At 36.6% G+C, this 20,816-nt stretch overlaps 1 protein-coding gene across 8 annotated transcripts; it reads right to left on the reverse strand.

Moving 5' to 3' along the window:
• Positions 1-1,115: 1,115 nt before the first annotated feature.
• Positions 1,116-20,270, reverse strand: LOC306884156 (poly(rC)-binding protein 3-like; the record flags this gene model as incomplete). Of its 8 annotated transcripts, XM_079439857.1 has the most annotated exons (14): positions 19,672-20,022; positions 18,370-18,457; positions 17,525-17,645; positions 16,866-16,889; positions 16,709-16,741; positions 16,236-16,352; positions 14,916-15,047; positions 12,655-12,783; positions 12,245-12,334; positions 10,854-10,895; positions 7,918-7,993; positions 6,960-7,012; positions 5,468-5,637; positions 1,116-1,556 (listed from the first exon to the last, which is right to left on the reverse strand). In XM_079439857.1, the coding sequence occupies exons 3-14, from the start codon at positions 17,606-17,608 to the stop codon at positions 1,520-1,522; spliced, it is 987 nt and encodes a 328-aa protein (XP_079295983.1). In that variant the 5' UTR covers positions 17,609-17,645; positions 18,370-18,457; positions 19,672-20,022. The 8 variants fall into 8 exon arrangements, 7 of the variants coding, with proteins under 7 accessions (XP_079295983.1, XP_079295987.1, XP_079295984.1 ...); XR_013785419.1 differs by lacking the exon at positions 7,918-7,993 and having other exon boundaries at positions 19,628-19,752; XM_079439858.1 differs by lacking the exon at positions 5,468-5,637 and having other exon boundaries at positions 1,235-1,796; positions 19,672-19,835.
• Between the last annotated feature and the right edge of the window lie 546 nt (positions 20,271-20,816).

Below are 20,816 nucleotides of genomic sequence, written 5' to 3' on the forward strand. Positions count from 1 at the left end.
CCTCCGTACAGAGGACAGGAGGTCCCCTTCTGACACTACATTTCCATGCACATTAACAATTGATCCAGTCCAGCCTTACTGTGAACCTGTATTTGGCATACAAATGCGATTCAGATCCTCACAGCTTGGCCAAACGTCTTAGCGTGAGAGAGTTTTTCTAAAAGCAGAAGTTATTTTTATTAAAGTTGAATGGGGCCTCTGCTCCTGGAGAACAGGACAAGGGCTCTACGTGCAGTGACAGTGTGGTAATGGCTCGCTCAGACCACATGCATGATTGAACAACCTGCAGAGAAACCTGTCCCAGCAGTACCTGTGAAAAGGTAGTTTCTAAAACAAGGGTGACGAAAAGTCCATTCCGATTTTTTCCAGACAAAGTTTGTTGTCTAGAACCAACTGATGTCTCTGTGGACATTTCTGCTAAAGGGTACAAACTATTAATATTGATGGAGGCCTTTCTTTCTTTCTAGGGGAGGAAAATGTGTCAAAGGACCCTCAAAAGAAGGCTGTCGTGAAACATCCACGATAAAGGTAAAGCATATGTTGTAATGCATTCATATGTCTTAGGAAATTATTCAAGATTTTTATTTGTCACATAGCCAATGGTCTTTGTCACATACACAATGGTTCCTCGTTATTAGAGGAGTCATGAGAAAACATGCAGTTTTATGTGAATGTGGATGCTGCATGCATGAAAATTAGTGGCTTTGATGCACTGTTTGTTCAAGCAGTATCCACAGATCCCATGGGAATGTTATGTTCTGTGCCTGACTGAGATGAATAGCATTCAGCCTGTCACTCTGTCTGTTCTCCAGTAAACCAGTGACGTACTGATGACATTTACAAAACAGCAAACATCCATCAGAAACAAATGGTTGATAAGGAGGACAAAATAAGCTCTCTACAAGACAAATGTGAATCATGTACAGTGCAGGAAAACTGCTTTCCCTGGTGCTTTCTGATTCTTAGAGACCAGCTTACTTTAACCAAAATAACCCTGTTTTAAGCACTGCATGTATTATTGAAAGACTCTTGGCAGCAGATATGCATTTGGAGCACCGTGAAAACTCTTTGCTTTTACCTTTTAGCTTCAATCACAACAGGTCAGGCACCAAAATGCAATGAAATAGGGAATGTTTAATTTCATTAAAGGTTCATAAATGCATTGCCAAGGCTGAGTATGTCAGTATCCGGACATCATCTTTGGATATAAAATTAAACTAGAAAGTCTGTGTGTACTAATGAAAAGCTGTTGTTTAATTAAAGAACGACTTTTAAATTCTACAAAAGTACATTGATTTGAATTTCAAAAAGCAATCTAAAAACAAACACAAATACATGTCTTACATTGAATGGTTGACACATTAAAAACCTACAGTTACAGCGCATCTGTTTAATACATGGTTTTCAAGTTAGAAAACAATTTTCATCATGTAGCCAGGATTTCTTGAGTCCATAAGAGTCCATTATGGCTTTAGGGTAATCCAATCACAGATTAATGATAAGAGCTGTAAATGTTGCACTACAGTGGCCTCAGACTTGCTATCACTGAGGACAGCCTAGGAAGAAAACACACAATCAGATACAGAAGAACAGATCAAATTATTGTTAAAAACAGTTATTTCTGATAATGAGCCCTTCTGTGCATGAGAAGCATGGGTCTGCTGCTGTGTCATCTGTTATCTTAGCTGAGTGAACAAAAACATAACATTTTATTGGATATTGTTTTACATCAACACAAAGTGAAGGCTCTGTTTTCAAGCTGGTGTCCTGGGACTCCCACAGGCTGGAAGCGGGTGCTAGGGGTCCACAGAAATTAGAGAGAAAAAACAAAAACACATACACTACCATTCAGAAGTATACTTTTTTCTTGTAAGAAGTTTATGCTTGCCAAGGCTGCATTTGTTTGATCAAAAATACAGTATAAACTGCAATATTGTGAAATATTTTTACAATGTAAAAACATTTTAAAACACAATTTATTTCTATGATTTTCAGCAATTTTCAGTATCACTACTCCAGTCATCTGTGTCAAATGATCCTACAGAAATCATTTTAATAAGCTGATTTATTGCTCAAGAAACATTTCTAATTATTATCCAATATTGAAAATATTTTTTTTTATGGAATCTTGGATGAATAGAAAGTTGAAAAGAACAGCATTTGTTTGGGGGAAAAAAATATTGTCACTTTTAATGCATCTGTGCTGAATAAACTTTTGAAAAGGAAAAAAGTTAACATGTTAACTTACAATGATAAATAAATATTTTTAATTGCCGTTGTAACAATATTAATGGTGAAAATCACCATACACATAAATTTAAATTAAAATGTTTCTCAGGTTTATACATCTAACAGTAATAAGTAGTTGGAAGAAAAAAAAATGATTCACTGTGATCCTAATACAAAGTAAATATTTTTAATAAATAGGTTTTAATACATGATAATATAGAGCTACTAAATACAATTTAGTATGAGGGTCCCTCATCATATTATTAAGGACCTAACAGGCCCCCTTATTACTGGGCAAGGACCCCCTCTGACTAGGCTATGGCTAGTGTCTCTGCAATATTAATTAAAAAGCGTATTTGCAGAAAAAAAGTTCTGATATAATGTTATATTAATAAAGTAGGTCAAAGTCTGAATAACAACATCAGTATGAGAGGCAGAGCATGACACTTTCTTTTAAATTACTTTGTATATTGTTTTGTGATACAATAATGATGACAGCCATTCTAATAAGCACATTAAAGATCACTCCAATATATATATATATATATATATATATATATATATATACAAAAACACTGTGAGCTGCATAGTACCAATAAATCAAGTTTTTGCTGGCTTTGGCTTTTCTTTAAAAAAAAAAAAAAAAAAAAATAGGTGCCGTGTCAGATAAATGATATGGTGCGAGATGGATATCTCAAACACTTCTGAATGAAACGCCACACAAAATGGAAAACAATATAAGAAGCGATTAATCTTGTCATGCACTCACTATTCCTTGTTTGTGTAATATTGCACAGAAACATAAAAAATATGGGGTGGTGAGAAAAACGTTCAATCTACTTAATATTCATGAATGAATAATAAACAAATACAACATTACTGATGTTTAAAGACCACGGCCGCTCAGTATGGGCCAAACTTCTGCCGCTCAGATTTTTTGATGCTGGACGAGGTGGGGATCTTTGCAGTGTAGGGATTGAGGCCGGCTGGGAGGCCTGCGGAGGTGGCTGTGTGCACTGCCAGCCAGGGGACAGTTTTCATGCCAAGCAATGCGTAGTGGGCGCTGGGGATGGAGGGGACGGACTGGGGGGAGTGGACATTAATAGCAGAGGGGGGAGCAGCCAGGACGGCCATGGAAGAGGCGGTGGAGGTGGAGACGGAGGGGGTGGACTGGGAGAAGCCCAGGCTGAGGTCGATAGGTGTGCTGGAAGAGTAGGAAGACGCAGCCTGGATGCTCAGTTTAGCCATCTCTAAACTGCAAACACACATTCAGATGCACGCAAACAAGGAGGGATGTGAGGACAAGTGTGGGGTTAATAGAGGGGTTATGGTGCACACAAGAGGAGAGAGGGGGTGAGAGAAATAGAGAAAAGAATAATCAATTTAGGGAATGTTATGTGTTACAAGAAGGAATAATAATAAAGGTTTAACATGCCTGGATGAGAATTAATAAAGGAGTGCCAAATGGGTGAAATGAAACAGACCACATGACTGCTGTCTAATTCCTAAGTATTACACCATTACTTAAAACAGATTGTGGGAAAGGAATAGTTTATCCAAAAATGAAAGTTTTGTCATCATGTTTACTTGCTCTCATGACTTACTTTCTTCTGTAAAACACAAAAGGAGAAATGCTGCAGAATGTTCAGGCTGCTCTTACCCAGCTTGCACTGTATTCCAAGAAAGATATTTAGAAAGTTTCATGTTAAGTTGCTGTATACTCACTGAATTTCATTGTAACTCTTAAATCAAATATAGGTTTGATATATATTTAATCATTAATCATATATAACCCAGGACCACAAAACCAGTCATAAGGGAATTGGTTTTTAAATTGAGACTTATACAGCATCTGAAAGCTGAATAAATAATATCTCTATTGATGTATGGTTTGTTAGGATAGGACACAATTTGGCTGAGATACAACTCTTTGAAAATCTGGAATCTGAGTGTTCAAAAAAATCTAAATATTGAGAAAATCGCCTTTAAAGTCGTCCAAATGAAGTTCTTAGCAATGCATATTACTAATCAAAAATTAAGTTTTGATATATTTATTGTAGGAAATTTACAAAATATCTTCATGGAACATGATCTTTACTTAATATTCTAATGATTTTTGGCATAAAAAAATTATCATTTTGACCCATACAATGTATTGTTGGCTATTGCTACAAATATACCTGTGCTACTTAAGACTGTTTTTGTGCTCTAGGGTCACATATTTTAATGCATTTGGGCATGTAGAACGCTACAAATAATGATGTCAAACTAATGTGATGCATCAAAAGCCACTTTTGAAAACTATAATGGGAAAGATTTTAATTTGCTAATGTTTTTTAGGTAACACTTTAGAATAGGGAACACTTATTTACTATTAACTACGATTTTTCCCTCAATAAATTCCTAATTTGCTGCTTATTAATAGTTAGTAAGGTAGTTTTTTTTGTTTTTGTTTAGGTATTGGGTAGGATTAGGGATGTAGAATAAGGCATTAATATGTGCTTCATTACTACTAATAAATGGCTAATATTCTAGCAATATGCATACTAATAAGCAACTAGTTAAGAGACCCTAAAATAAATTGTTATCGTTTTTTATTTTGATCTATTATTCACACAGAGCTGTCATATGGCTAGAGAAGACTTGGAATATACACTACCATCTAAAAGTTTGGGGTTGGTAAGATTTCTTAATATTTTTGAAGTGAATAATGCTCACCACTGTTGCATTTTTTTCATTACAATCAGTAAAAACAGTAATTTTGTGATATATTATTACAGCTTTGTATGTTTTATATTGTAAAATGTAATTTATTCCTGTGAATTTTAAGCATTATTGCTCCAGTCGTCAGTGTCACATCATCCTTCTGAAATCTTTCTAATATGCTGATTTGCTCAATTTTGCTCAATTTGATTTGCTAAAAATGATCAATTTGAATATTTTGTGGAAACTGTGAATAATTTTTTTTTTTGCAGGATCTTTGATGTTTTTTTTTTTTTACTGTACTGTAGTGCATATGGGCTAGTTTTATGCTGCTTTTATAATTTGTCTTTTTGAAGTTTGACAGACATGATCACTACGAATTGTATAGAAAAGAGCTGCATGAACATTCTTCAAAAATTCTCCCTTTAATTTCCTCCGAAGAAAAACATGAATGAGATGAGGGTGAGTAAATTATGCTTCAGAATTTCATTTTTGGCTGAACTATGCTTTAACATGTGAGAGGGAAAGGTCTTACCTCGCACTGATGAGGTACTGAGCCACGCTGATGTTGGCTGGGGAGCCTATGATGGTGACATGGCGCACTGCCGAACCGTCTGTGGCCCCGGCAATTTTGATCTGGGCACCAGACATCTGGCGAATCTCATTGATCTTACTGCCCTGTCTGCCAATGATGCAGCCTATGAGCTGAGTGAGAGACAGAGAGACAGACGGGTGAGGGGCAAACAGCATCTGGACATTAAAAGTCTAAGGAGGCTGGGAGTAAACCTCTAGGTCATGGAAGTTGTTCTTCTCCACTGTATGGCATGCCTTGAATGTTACTAAATAGATTCTACAAGTGGGTGCTGAATAACAGATTACTTTAATACATGATCAGAGTAACATTGTGTCAGTGTAATTATAGCAAATCATAAATTAGATACACCTAAAACTGAATGAATGTCATGACTTCTGACTTCTACTAAAAATTCTTTGTTCAGGCTACTTTTTTACATTGGTTAGTAGAACTTTTTGAAAGTTGGATTTTTTACAGTGTGGAAGCATTCACATCTCAGACTATTTTTATGTTACTGTAAGTACAAGCAAGTAAATATTGTAAAAGTTTTTTCTGCTGCACCTTTGGTTCTTCGTAAATAAAATATTGTCTCAGTGCCTCAAACTGAGAATCCGTATGCATCTTGTTTTCTGTCAGCTGTGCATGAGAATCAACAAGCAGCATATATAATAAGCAGATATGTTTCCCAAGACTATCATTCCTGTATAGATATAGATTCTTATTTTAGATGGAAATCCAAGCTCTGGTAATAAAATGTAAAATTACACTACCCTCTTTTTTGGAAGAAAGAAAAAAATATTACTTGCATTCAGAAAGGATGCATTAAATTGACAAATGTGACTTCTGCACTGTTAGAAAAAGAAATCTGTTTCAAATAAATGCACTTTTGAACTTTCAATTCATCAAGAAAAAAAAAACACATTTTCCACAAAAATATTAAGCAGCACACTGATTATAAGAAATGTTTCTTGAGCAGCAAATCAGCATATCAGAATGATTTCTGAAGGATCATGCGACACTGAACGCTGGAGTAATGATGCTGAAAATTAATCTTTGCATCACAGGAATGTTTAAACATATTAAAACATTTATTTTAAATTGTAGTAAATATTTCACAATATTACTGTTTCACAGTATTTCTGTATCAGATGAATGCAGCCTTGATGAACATCGTAAGAGGCTTACAAAATCAATTAAAAAGATCTTTGACACAATATATTTTAACAATATTATGCATTTGAAAATATAGCTAAGAAAAGGTCTGGCATAATTTGTCATTCTTAGCTTATTATTCAAATTATTCAAATTATTATAATATTATAATTTTCACTTTTATTTGATCTAATGAAATTTGTATAGTTTAAGTGTGACTTTTTTAATGTAACATGAACTGCAACAGACATTGTGTCTAATAAAAGTAAAATGTATGATTATGACATATAATATAACTTACATCATTAGGTATGCTCAGCTCATGAGAACTGGTAGCAATAGAGGCCTCCAGACCTATGCAGGGAAATGGGAACGTTAGCAATTCACAACTCATCAGATGAAAAAAAAGAAACTTTTTGACATTGCTACACTGCCACTGAGTGTGCTCAAATAAAACCGAAAAATATCACATTAAAATTACAGCGTATGAAAGCATTAAGGCTGCTACAGCGGGTGAGTCATGAATGAATTCCTGTTTAATTCATGTCTGCCTGAGATTCAAAAACACCCATAAAAGCATTTCCAAATAGCGCACATTATCGGAAACGTCTGTGGAGAGGCTGTCGCTCTTCAACTCCCTATTTCCATGGTAATAATTATGGGCTGGCACTTGCAATGTATGGACTCTGTTTGTCATGACAAATGTGGGCTGCTGTGAGAGTGGGCTTCAGGTTTGCTTAGGAAAATGCTGCCGGTTTGAACAGGTCAGGGGTTTTGTGGAGGACATGAGGGGGGAAGAATGTTAAACGAGTGAAAGCCTTTGTGACGAGTTCACATATAAGGAGAGACTGAGGGGTGACACATATGCATCACATAGCCGTCATGATGCTGTTATTATGGTGACATGACACATTTGGAGATTTCTACGACAGCTCAAAGGAGCCGTCGGCCGTCGGCCGGCATCTGAACATAGACTATCTAGAGCTATCAGGACTGGTTAGTGGTTGTATCATGGCACAGCATGTGCAGCATTATGTTGGCAGTGTTATGATATTTATTACCTTACCACAAAAACAGGCTTCGCCATCATTTTCTTCAGAGTGGAAAAGTAGAACATGCGGTGGTGAACGCATGAGACAGAGGTGGTCAGACATGACAGACGAAAGAGTGGAGAGGGAATGAGACAGATCGAGAGAAAGACAGGTAGAGAGACAGACAAAGGGAGAGACAGACTTCCCTGGGGAGCTCTGGGTACGTACCAGGGAAGGTGGGGTTGCTCTGCCCAAGGGAGGTAAGGGGGATATGCTGCATAGCCAACTGGTGAAGCTTGGTCAACTGCGGGGGCAGGAAGGGAGGTTAGAACTAGCCAATCAAAATGGAATTATTTCAGAGGACATTCACATCTACAGACAGAACAGCACCCATATCAAGTCTCAAAATTAGATTAGTTTTCAGGTCCCCCTTTGGACTTACCGTCCACTTCAAGGTGATCGAGAAACTACATTTGCATTTCCTTAAGGGAATTTGAGTGCTTGCGAGGCAGGAAAAGAATTGTATTTAAGAGATGTGTTTTTGTTCATAGCATGTGAAATGAATCATCCGATCTGCAGTTGTCATGACACACGTCAGGTTTTCTGCCAGCTGTCTGTGAGAATTAACAGACAATGTGACATCGCCTTTGCAGTGCAGAGGTAGCATTACATGTGTTACATGCAAGACCAATCACAATTCAGAATGCAAATTGATGTAAGAAAGAACACCAATCATAATTCGGGACAGTATGCAAATATTATATTACATCATCACATTTGCTTATAATTTTAATGCTGAACCTTCTATCATTTATATATTTTATACCTGCGACTTTACTATATATATTGCACTGACTTTAAAGAGATAGTTCACCCAAAAATGAAAATTCTCACCCTCATGTTTTTTCAAACCCGTAAGACCTGTGTTCATCTTCAAAACACAAATGAAGATATTTTTGATGAAATCAGAGAGCTTTCTGACCCTGCATAGACAGCAACGGAACTACCACATTCAAGGCCTAGAACGGCAGTAAGGACATCGTTAAAATAGTCAACGTGACATAGGTGTTCAATATTAATTTCGGAAGCTACGAGAAGACTTTGTGCACAAAGAAACGTGGTAGTTGCATTGCTGTCAGAAATAGCCTTGTGTGCATGCCAAGTTCAAATCCCTCCTTTAGGACCTATCATAATAAAGTAAAAAATGCCATAAATAAAAAGGCAAGAAAGCTCTCGGATTTCTTCAACAATATCTTAATTTGTGTTCCAAAGATGAACAAAGGTCTTACGGGTTTGGAACGACATCAGGGTGAGCAATTACTGACAATTTGTTTAATTTTTGGGTGAACTATTCCTTTAAATCCCACAAGTGCAACTTTATCACAGTGTGGTTATATCTCACAGTGACTTTATATATCACAATTGCGACTTTGTTTTTCATACCTACAACTTCACTGTATATTTCATATTGACTTTAAATCTTGCAATTGCAACATTACTGTATATGTCGTAATGTGACTATATCTTGCAATTTGGCTATATCAAAATTGTGACTTTGTTTTTCATACTTGTACCTTTACATTATATCTCGCATTGATATTAAATCTTGCAATGGCAATTTTACTGTAATTGTGACTATATCTTGTAATGGGACTTAATATCTCACAATTGCAACTTGTTTTTGATACCTGCGACGTCACTGTTTGTTTCGTTTTCACTCGCAATCTCAATTTGATGTGTAACAATCAAACAGTAGTCTGATTTTGTGGTGACTGTGCTTCAAAGGGGACATCGGATGCCCATTTTCCACAAGTTGGTGTGATTTTTTTAGGGTATTCTTGAAATGGTCTCAGTGGTCGTGAAAAACAACACCCTTTTTACCTTGTCAAAAACAGCTCTGTTCACAGCAACTTGTTTCGGTGCATATCTCTTTACGTGCTAATGAGCTCTACTCACCCCACCCCTCTCTTCTGTGGAAGAGCCAAGGCGATTCACAAATAATCATAAAAAATATAAAGTGTGAGACTTTCTTCTTCTGGAGGTGCGGCTGATCATTAACAATTGGTACTGCTCCATCCTTGAGTTTTAACTTTTTAACAAAACCTGTCTTGAATTGTCCCTCATTCAGAAAGCAGTGTGGAGCAAATTGGTTTGCGCAGCCAGACATAAACAGATTTAGTGAAAGTGAAGTGAAATGAAGTGACGTGTGGCCAAGTATGGTGACCCATACTCAGAATTTGTGCTCTGCATTTAACCCATCCAAGTGCACACACACAGCAGTGAACACCCACACATTTTTTATCATTGTAGGGTAGTTGTCCACACACTGCAAAGATACATTTATATGCAAATGAAGATATTTGGCATCCAATGTCTCCTTTAAAATTAAAATATTATAATCTTAATTCGAGTGATGAAGGATTTAGAAAGTCTGACAGTAATCAGTGTTGAGTACTACTGTAAGGTTAACCCTGCCTGGTTTACATGTTTGAAAATAATTAACAGTTGACAACATTAGAAATGTATAAAAGTAGTCAAAAAGTAATCAGTTACATTACTTTAATAAAGTAATTGAAAAGTTACACTACTTATTACATTTTAAGTAGGGTAACTTGTAATCTGTAACCTATTACATTTCCAAAGTATCCTCCCCAACACTGTACACGGGTAGCAGTTCGATATGGCTGGGATTCGGCCATAGGCATGAGGCTGAATCAGAAACTGACTTCCAAAGAATGGAGTCTGTATGGTGAATGGTTTAACAGAGATTGCCTGTATGGTGAACTGGAATTAATTTCATAAGTTTACTACATAGGAGTTGAAAAATCCTAACCCTAATGTTTAGGGTTCTGTCAATACAGTGCTGCCTTGCAACCTTTGTAATTATAGCATTCACGTTTGAATGATTCTGTTAACCAATATTGTTTTTGTGTCTTAACCAGGGATATGAAATAACTAAGGACTAAGAAGTGTTAGTGATACTAGATTTTAAAGAAGCGATCATACAGAGACCATATCGGGGATATCGGCACTTAGGTGTGTGTGTGAGGAATGGAGTGGGAGAATTGTGATTGTGTAAGGGGTGGGATGTGGCTGGGGCACTGCAGTGGTGTTGTGAAGTGTGCTGTGAATGATACTGATCAGCCAGTATGACTAACACTCACATCGTGGGGTGGAATGGCAAACTGTCCTGGAATAGCAAATGCCTGTGGAACAGATAACATGTTTAGGTTAGAACAAATAACAAGCGCTTATTTGCAGCTTGGTCATTAGATGATATGGCACGCCCATGGACCACCCACAGTCCATTCTATGCATATTTCATAAAAACCTAGAAAGCTTTTATGAAAATCGCAAGCTCAAAACAGATGGCTCAAATGCAATGCAAATTGTAACATTTGGGGTTAGCAGGACTTTGTCAAATAAAATAGTGTTTAAAACAAGTTGATAATATAAACACGTTTGAGGATTTGCGAAGTTAGTGGCTTCATATCTTGTTAGCAATACTTAGTAGCATGTAGATATCCACAAGCAAAACTATTTTGCTGTGTGAAGTAATCAATAATATGCTCATCCACTTTCCTCTATTTAGGGAAATTTCTGTGCCATATTTCAAATTTGTTTTTTGTTTTTTAGATGAGTCAGTAGTTGTTATGATTCATTTCATACAAAATTCACCCTTAAAGAACACGTAAAGCAAAACGAACAGCTGCTTTGTTCATGTTAAAGCGGGTGGCTCACGACCAGAATAAGCTGAAAAGTGGACCAGACTTTACACCACTAGTCAAAGTCTGTCTACTTGAGACTGCTTTGTCAATAACATGTTGTTATAATTCCACTGCCAGGTGGAATTATGACTGAAATATGTCAAGCTCTTCATAATGTAACCACAAGGGGGCATCACATGAACATCCCATGCTATCATCAAACATGGTTAAAAAATAAATAAATAAAAATAAAACTAAACTACTTCTTAGCATTTTAATCCTCCAGAGAGCTTGTAGCTGACATGATTTCTCATTATACGGACAACTAGCGTTTGCATTTCTCACCTTAGTCAAACTAAATGTCATGATCACTCAAATGAGCAACAGAAGCCCTTTGGACAACACACCAAGAGGAGATATCAAAATATCAAAAGCTTTGATTACATGCCCTTATGAGTATGTATGTATTTCATAAGATCAGAACAATAGAATAGAATACTGATGAATGAATTGTTTAGTCCAGCGATATACTGCTGTATTTATTATTAGCTACTAGCTTTCCAATTCAAACACCTACTGTCTAAATTAGTGATTCAAAGCGAGTCTGATCTGCACGTTTAAGAGCACTTGGCATGGTCCAATGGCCCAATTGGTGACTGTATTACTGATTGGATCTGGGGGTGAGATTTAGTCCACCAGCTGATCTCAGTCTAATCATTAGCGTAAATATCCACACTCAGAGCGTCCCACTGGGACTGCAGGGAACTGTGGAATCGTTAATGCTCATGAAGAGCTGTTGTCGATTGTATTGTATGGTTTCTACATTAAGAGATAGATGGAGAACTCACCGACGCAGTATGGGGTTGCGCCAACACTGTGTGGCTGCCACCCACGGTGGGTTTGGGTCGGTACGGAATGGTAGCTCCTTTAGGTGGCGACTAGATGAGGGAGACAAGCACAGTCAGGACAAAAGCAAAGGCGTTTAGGCACTATGTGTCTAGAACTCTGTTAAGCCTCACTGGATTTTACTGTTCAAAGACCAAAGTTAATGCGGGCCAGGGAAAATCCTGCAAAACAAAGGCATCCAAGGTTGGATGCTGGGAACTAATGAAGCAAACAGGAACATTTAACATGTAGTCCATGCGCTGAAAGTGAATGCAAATGAAGTGTGAAGGGGAAAAAGACCTGAAAAATATTCCCCAAATGAAATAACGTTTAAGGTAAATCGTGCATAATGTGCATGTGCATGCTCACGAACCTCCAGCATGACGGTGCAGATGTGTTTCACGCATTGTGTGATGGCGTGAGGTGTGCCTGAGATGGTCACGGCTCTCTCAGTCGAGTCAGGCAGCAGGTCTCCTGCCACCTGGACCTGGGCACCTGTGCTCTGTCATACAGCAATGCTTTTAGTCAACACGCTGGACAGGATGAATAGAAAAGCCACAAATGACATCATTCATATTTCTTTCAGTAGTGACATTTAAAAGGAGAAGGTCACTCCACATCCGCATTCCTGGTCACCCTGTCTGCCTGAGTTTATTTTGCAATAATCAGCAAATGACGATACATTATACTGCTTATTACACAGCTACTCGCCAGTTAAGTAAATGTGCAGACATGAATTATTGATTTTAATTAGAATTATTACCTACACTCTTAAAATTAAGGGTTCCAAAAGGGAGTTTTTGCAGTGCTGCCATATTGACAAATCACATTCACTTGTTCCAGAGAGCTGTGCAATAATTTCTTTAATGATCGCTTTTTTATCGTGTACATTAAAGGATTAGTTCACTTCCAGAATAAAAATTTCTTGATAATTTACTCACCACCATGTCATCCAAGATGTTTGTGTCTTTCTTTCTTCATTTGAAAATACATTTTCTGTATTTTTCTGTATATAGTGGACTTCAATGGTGACCTTGAAGGTCCAAATTTCAGTTTCAGTGCAGCTTCAAAGGGCTCTACATAAACCCAGCCGAGGAATAAGGATTTTATCTAGCAAAACGATTGGCCATTTTTTTTTTTTTTTTTTTATCTAATTGATATACTTTTTAACCACAAATGCTCATCTTGCACTAGCTCTGCTTAGTCACATTGGAAAGGTCACGCATGACGTAGGTGGACGTACCGACCCATTGTTTACAAAGCGAACGTGCAAAGAAAGTCAAATGCCCTTTTACAAAAAAAAGGTTTTGAAGTTCGATTTTGAAGTTGGAGGAGAAAATGAGATGGAGTTTTTAGCCCTACCCAACCTTTTTGAACAAAGTACATAGACGAAGAACAAACCACGCATGACCTTTCCAGCATGATTACGTAATGTGAGAAGTCACGCATGCGCACTGCAGAGCTAGAGCAAGACAAGCATTTGTGGTTAAAAGATATATACATTTGTATTTTTTTTAGAAAATGACTGATAACGCCAGATAAGACTTTTATTCCTCAGCTGGGATCGTGTAGAGCCCTTTGAAGCTGCATTGAAACTGCAATTTGTACCTTCAACCCATTGGCTCCCATTGAAGTCCACTATATGGAGAAAAATCCTGGAATGTTTTCCTCAAAAAAAATTATTTCTTTTCAAATCAAGAAAGAAAGACATGAACATCTTGGATGGCATGGGGGTGAGTAAATTATCAAGACATTTTTATTCTAGAAGTGAACTAATCCTTTAATGATTGATAAGTATCATTTTAAATGTCAGTGTCTATATTGCGCATGTTAACTGCAATACAACCACTAATTATCAATTAACATTTTTCACAAAGTTTGAAAAGTTTCCCATCTCAGCACTGAGGAGATTGTAAGATTACAAATTCTGATTTCTTTCCAAGCGACTAGCAAAAAAGTGTGCCATACAGTCCCTTTTGGTATTACAGCTATTCTCATGTCTAGAACTGACATTGTTATCGTCTGGCCAGTTATTTAGGTCAAGCTATTTGGATACTGTATATAAATATTAGTCTATTTAGGCCTTGGTGGGCTGTCCTGTCCTAGACATTCATAGCAACTGGGAATAAAAGCAGCCAGTTCAGCCCTCAGCGGCGAGGACAGCTATATTTATTCAATGTGATCCACCAGCCGAATAAAAAAACAAAGCCTTCAAGCAACTTCAAGCAAGTCACTGTCCTCATGTCAATTTCAACAGCAAACTGACAACGAATGGTTCCGCTTTTGAGATAAATCACTTTGTTTTCCATCAACGAAAGCCCTGAATAGATAAGTTTGAGGAAAAGTGAGCGAGTTCAAGAGTTTAGGAAATTACAGCTCAGGGGTGCAGCCTTCTCATAACGTGTGGATTTAGCGGAAAGCCTGAGTCGAGCGGCCCCCTGTGCTCAGGAATAGAAAGGTGTGTCTTGATGAGGACAATCAATCATGCTGATGTTAAGTGTTTCTGCCTGCCGCCGAGACAACGGAAACTAATTGTTTAACGGATCATTCTGTGCATCATCTGGGAGCCGCTGTGACCTGCATTACAAACCCTGTGCATTTGCCAACAATTAAACTTCTACCTAGAATATCTACCTCTCTGATCTCTTTGATCTTCGAGCCTCCTTTGCCAATGAGTGAACCACACTGACTGGCGGGGAAGACGAGGCGCAGTGTCACAGGAGGCCTGCTTGTCACGGTGCTGTTTATCATAGATGTCAGGATATCCTGAAAGAGATACGTATGCATCAGAAAAAAGCTCAATTCAGCTCGTGTCAAGTCATTGTGTCATTTTTTCATAAAAACAAGTTTATAAGGGAGAAAAAAACTTGCAGGAATACAAGTTGACAGTCTTTGAAATGAAATAAAATACTGACTAGGTAATGCTGTGTTATATAAAAATGTTAAAATATATACATATATATATATATATAAATATATACATATACACACACACACTTTTCTTTATATATATATATATATATATATATATATATACACTTTTTACCTAGTGTGGATTTTGCCAAAGAAAACGATGATACTGTATCACCAAAATTAATAAAAAATAACAGTGTTTTCAGTAATTAAGTCATCATCCTTTGACTGGGACCTAATTTAATTTGAATTCATTTAATTAAAAGCCAGTGTAATGATGTTATAGAACACAACTGGTTTCACTGTGCAACATGAACATGATGATTGACTCATTACTCAAACTTCGCTATGCATATTAACATTGTAAATTATATAAATATTATAATTTAATGAACAATTAAGGGAGGAAGGGTTAGCAATACTATTGTGGTGAGGTAAGTGGTTGTTGTTCATTACAAATATTACGAAATTTAGTATGATCTCTCTGGCATATAAAACCCATTAACTCTGATAATTATCAAATATAATCTTAAAACATAATTAATATGAACATGTAGCTAAATAATAATAAACCATCAAACAGTAAAAAAAATGCAACCACATAATTTATGCATGCAATGCAGGCATATTGCTGTGGATGCCACACTATTACAATTAATGTCTATATAAAAGAGATCACTGTAATGCAGGCACAGGCAATTGTGACTGAACTGTGATCAGTCATTTCCTGCTCCTTTTCACTCTGAATTCACCGTATTCACTGTGTCAATTTTATTTAATTTCTTTATTTTCTTAAATATGTGGGTATATAGTATTTATAGAGTTGTAACTTTTAGTTTTAGTTACTTTTTCTTATTTGTAAGTCGCTTTGGACAAAAGCGTCTGCTAAATGACAATAGTAAAAGTAGAGTAAAAAGTATTCAGTAATAATGTAGCTGTAATAAATTGTACAACTACTTCTGTATAATGTGAAAGTATGGAAAATAGTAAATCCCTAGCGTAAATCCACATTAATATTTTTACAGTGTAGCTACTACCCACCTCCTCAAATTTCTCTGCGATCATGGCGAAGGCTTTGAAGATGACCTCAGACTGTCCGGTAATGGTGACAATGCGCTCTGGACTGGAACCGTCAGATATATTAATCCGGGCTCCACTCTGAATCCACAGAGAAAAGCAGAGTTTTTGTGCTGCATTACGTTTAATTGATCAGCCTCGCCTCTAGGCTGACATTTGCACCCTCTGGCAGTGAAATACCATTGAACTGATCGTGAAGATAATAAGATGATTTTGCTCAAACTGAAAATGATTCCAGACGTTTTCTGCAGTCTAATTTTTGATATTCATGTGGCCACCCAGATGAGTTCTTTAAATCTTTACACAGCTTAATAACGTGCACTGCATGTAATATTAAAGCAACAGTCCATAGTTAATAAGAAAAAAACTGTTAAAAACCTTACTATGTGGAATATAAAATGAGGTTTGAAGGTCATAAAGATCAGTGTAGCACTTACTTCCTCTCTCATTTTTTTGACAGTTTCTCCTTTCTAAAACAAAGCAAGATTAAAAATCATAATTATATCAGAATGTGTAAATCATAATTAGATTGTAAGCCATATGTAAACACAGTAAGAAGTGCTTAATTCAATAATGCAATTATCAATTGTTTACCTTCCCAATGATACTTCCAACTTCCTAGAAACACACAAAACAGACAAAATTTAATCTTAAATGATTGCATGGTAAACTGAAGATTATCAGTGCTTTCTTTTAGATGACATAATCAGAAATGGTATTGACAGCATAAATTGGCAAGAAGTGTAGCTGTTAACACTACATCTCTCATTATGATCAATGTTGAGAACAGTGTTTAATACATATTTTTTAATACATTTCTTCAGGATTATTTGATGAATAGAAAGTTCATGTGTATCATGTATCATGTGACACAGTAATGATGCTGAAAATTCAGCTTTTTCATCACATTAATAAATTACATTTTAAAATATATATTCAAACAGAAAACTATTATTTTAAATGGTAATAATATTTCATAATCTTACAGTTTTTACTGTATTTTCGATTGCATAAATGCAGCCTCATTTCATCATTTCAGACCCAGACTACTACAGGTAAGAAAAGATGATCACAGAAATGCCACTGTATGCTGCCAATATTATTTCTGATAATGTTATCTAAAAGACAACATTTTATAATCAATTATATTGCCAATCAAAAATATACATTCATAAATCTGTCTGGCTGCGCTTGCAAATCAAGGCTGAAAACAAAACAAGCACAGCTCTGTCAGGATCCAAGATGTGTCTTACCTTGCCATGCATTAGTAGGCGGATGGTGAGGGTGACATTTAGCCCCCCCTCACATACTCCTCCCTCCTTCTCATTCATATTCATTCTTCTCTTGGGTCTAGATGCTTCAAACAGACTGTCTCTGTGCACACAAACAGACCAGTTCAATCAGAAGAGATATGAGATGAATTTCAGTGAGCAAACATTTCAGTCTTGACAACTCATAATTCCTTGCTATTACCTTTCTTAGCCATAAATGTCTACTTGGTCATGCATTCATTTTGCTTAGCTGTGGGTACCTGTTGCTGTGCTCTGACATTAAATTGGACGTTATTTCCCTCCGGGCGGGTGAGCGGGGTCCTGCCTCTAACCTCTCTAATGGCTCTGCTTTAATAGAAATGGTGTGACCGTGTTTGATAAGACTCAAAAAGAGCCACTTGTGTCTTTCTAGGCCTTTGGATCAAGTGACGTTTGTGTAACTATGTCTAACAAGGCCCATTAATTTATCAGAGAGTCGTCTGTTCCCACATTCCTCACATCTCCGCAATGACGAGCCCTTTAAAACCGAGCTTATCGCCATCTGAATTGATTCTAAGCCAGATGAGATCACATGGGCAAAACTAAAAAATGAGGCAGCGTTAGATCAGAGGAAGTGTAAGGAGATTGTCTTAAATTTCCCTTTAATAATGCCTTATCCATTCCTCATATTCCTCTAATGAGGCCCTGCAACTAGGAGCAATAATTGCATAAGTGCATTTTCTTTATTTAAGGGAGAACATGAAGACATCTATTCTAATTGAGTCCCAATGCTTTCATTTGTTAGGCCTCTTTGAAAACTACTGTTTTTGAAATGTTTTCAGACTTACATAAGATGTTAAATGAAATGTGGTCCCTTTTTCCATGACACTCCAGCAGCAGAGGAACTTGCTAAAGAGACGGGAAACGCTGAATAGACTAAAAGAGAAACAAATGTTTTATATATATATATATATAATTCAGGTTTTTTTGCTTCTGTTTAACATCAAAGCCAGTAAAAGAGTTATTTGTTAAAGACAGAGAATTCAATTTTAATCATGAACAAGACTTATAATGTGGAAGTTACGAAATGAGTTATAGATTCAGCATTCTTACTATGAGATATCAAATGGTGTAAAACGGTGGCTATTAGTTGTGTGCTGTTTCATCAGGTAAATGCATCAAACACACTGCTGCCATCCTGTCTAATCTTATAGGCCCGGATTTGTTTGGCTAATGCTAAAACCCATTTGACCCATTTCTATCCTTCCAAAGCTTGTCAACAGGCATCTGAAAACATTCTGCCATCATATAGCACTAATAAGCCTGAATATAGATATCAAACACGCTGTTTTTCAAATGTCAAATGTGTTTATGAATCAGGAATTTAAATAATTTATGCGGCTGCCATTGAAATGTTGACGTGCGAAGTAAATGGTGGGTCAGATTAGACTTCAGAAATGATCAGTCTGCTTTAAATACGTAATCCTAATGGCCAAGCCTTTGTTGTTGTTTTACACTGTACAATACTGTGATTCCAATACACAGAAATCAACTAATCAAACAAAACTTTTCCGTATATAGTCTATCTTGGATAGATAGATAGATAGATAGATAGATAGATAGATAGATAGATAGATAGATAGATAGATAGATAGATAGATAGATAGATAGATAGATAGATAGATAGATAGATAGATAGATAGATAGTCAACATAAATACCTCTATAAATTAGATTTTAGATTTAGTTATATTGCATTATTATAATTATATGAAAACATATTAAACAAGTATTAGTCTATGTAGTGTCAGAACTAGAAATTGTTATTATATTAGATATATATGCATTTACATTTATTAACAATTTATAAATTATATTTGTTTAGATATATTGTGTTATACTGCATTATAATAATTATATGTCAACATTTAGTGTATTTACAGTCACATAAATGTATATAAAAGATATAAACAACAGTTTTCCTTTTGTCAAAGATGAAACAAAAGCACTGTTGTTGCCAGAAAAGCATTAATACGCCTATTTATTCCTGTCCTTTGGAAGTCTCTGAGCGTGACGAGCAGCTTTGGATTGAAGTTAGCAAACTGACCTGAGAAGTGATGGAGCTTGAGACAGCGCGAAGATACCACTTACTTTCTTCACCAACTCTTCTTGCCTTGTCAATCCAGGATGAGTTAACGTTTGAGGCTTCAGAGTGTGTATGACTCCCTGAGTGCGGAGTTGCCCTCCTTTGTTGTCAGTTGTATTCAGAGACTGGACAGATGGCCTTGTGCCCGTACCTCTGGTCGACTGAGACTAGCTTTACTGTTTTTTTCCCCCTCTGGTTTAGCCTCTGATAAGCCTTTAGCCCAGGTTACGTGAGCCCGGAGGCTCTCTCAGTTCTTAATACTCACGTAGTTGATGCCGCAGCGCCTTCATCCTGGGAACGGATGTATTAGGGAATCCCAAGAAGAACAGAAGGCAACAGGTTTTCCATACTTTGGTGAAGCTGCAAGATGGACAGCTGACCTCGTCTGGCAAAATATTCACAGAAAAGTAAGACAAAATTGTCTAACTGTGAGACTTGAATCTTGAAATACATTGTTCACTTTGGCAGGGAAGACCTAGATAAGGCATATGCATGGATAATGACATTTTGAAGGACACATAAGAGGAAGACGAAAATGCCGAATCAACATAAGCATCTCCAAATTGACTGTGTCACATCATTATGGACAGAAAGACACAATGTCTCTTTGGCCGGTTTCCCCTCCCCCACACTGAGCATCTACTCCTGCTAATGAGGCCAAAGTCCTGTGAAAACAATGTGGCCCTTTAACAGAAAAAGATGCACTCTGCTCGGCAGCAGAATTTCAAAGTGAATGAATTAGTGGAGCAGAAGTGGCATATTTAATCACTGCCTGCTGTCTGGGATGGAAATGAACAATGTCTCTGTGGATCTCCCTTCCCTCCCTGCATATGTGTTGATAAATAGTGTAAAATCAAGTTCAATGACTCTGTTACATGAAAAACAGTAGCGTTGTTATATTATATATAACTAAATATATCACAAAGTTAGATTTTTTTTTGGATAATTGAAATAAGATGTGCCTTTATGAAAAACTAAACAAAAATGAGAAATGTCACCCTGGCAACTAAAAGTTGAATTCCTAAAATACTAAAATTAGTATATTAAATATAATATGACAAAAGCACACAAAAACTACTAACATGTACAAAAAAAAATGCTTCAAAATATTCATAAAAATACATAAATAGCACTAAAATTCTAAAACATA

This window comes from Barbus barbus, assembly GCF_936440315.1.
Source record: "Barbus barbus genome assembly, chromosome: 18".
Taxonomy (NCBI): domain Eukaryota; kingdom Metazoa; phylum Chordata; class Actinopteri; order Cypriniformes; family Cyprinidae; genus Barbus; species Barbus barbus.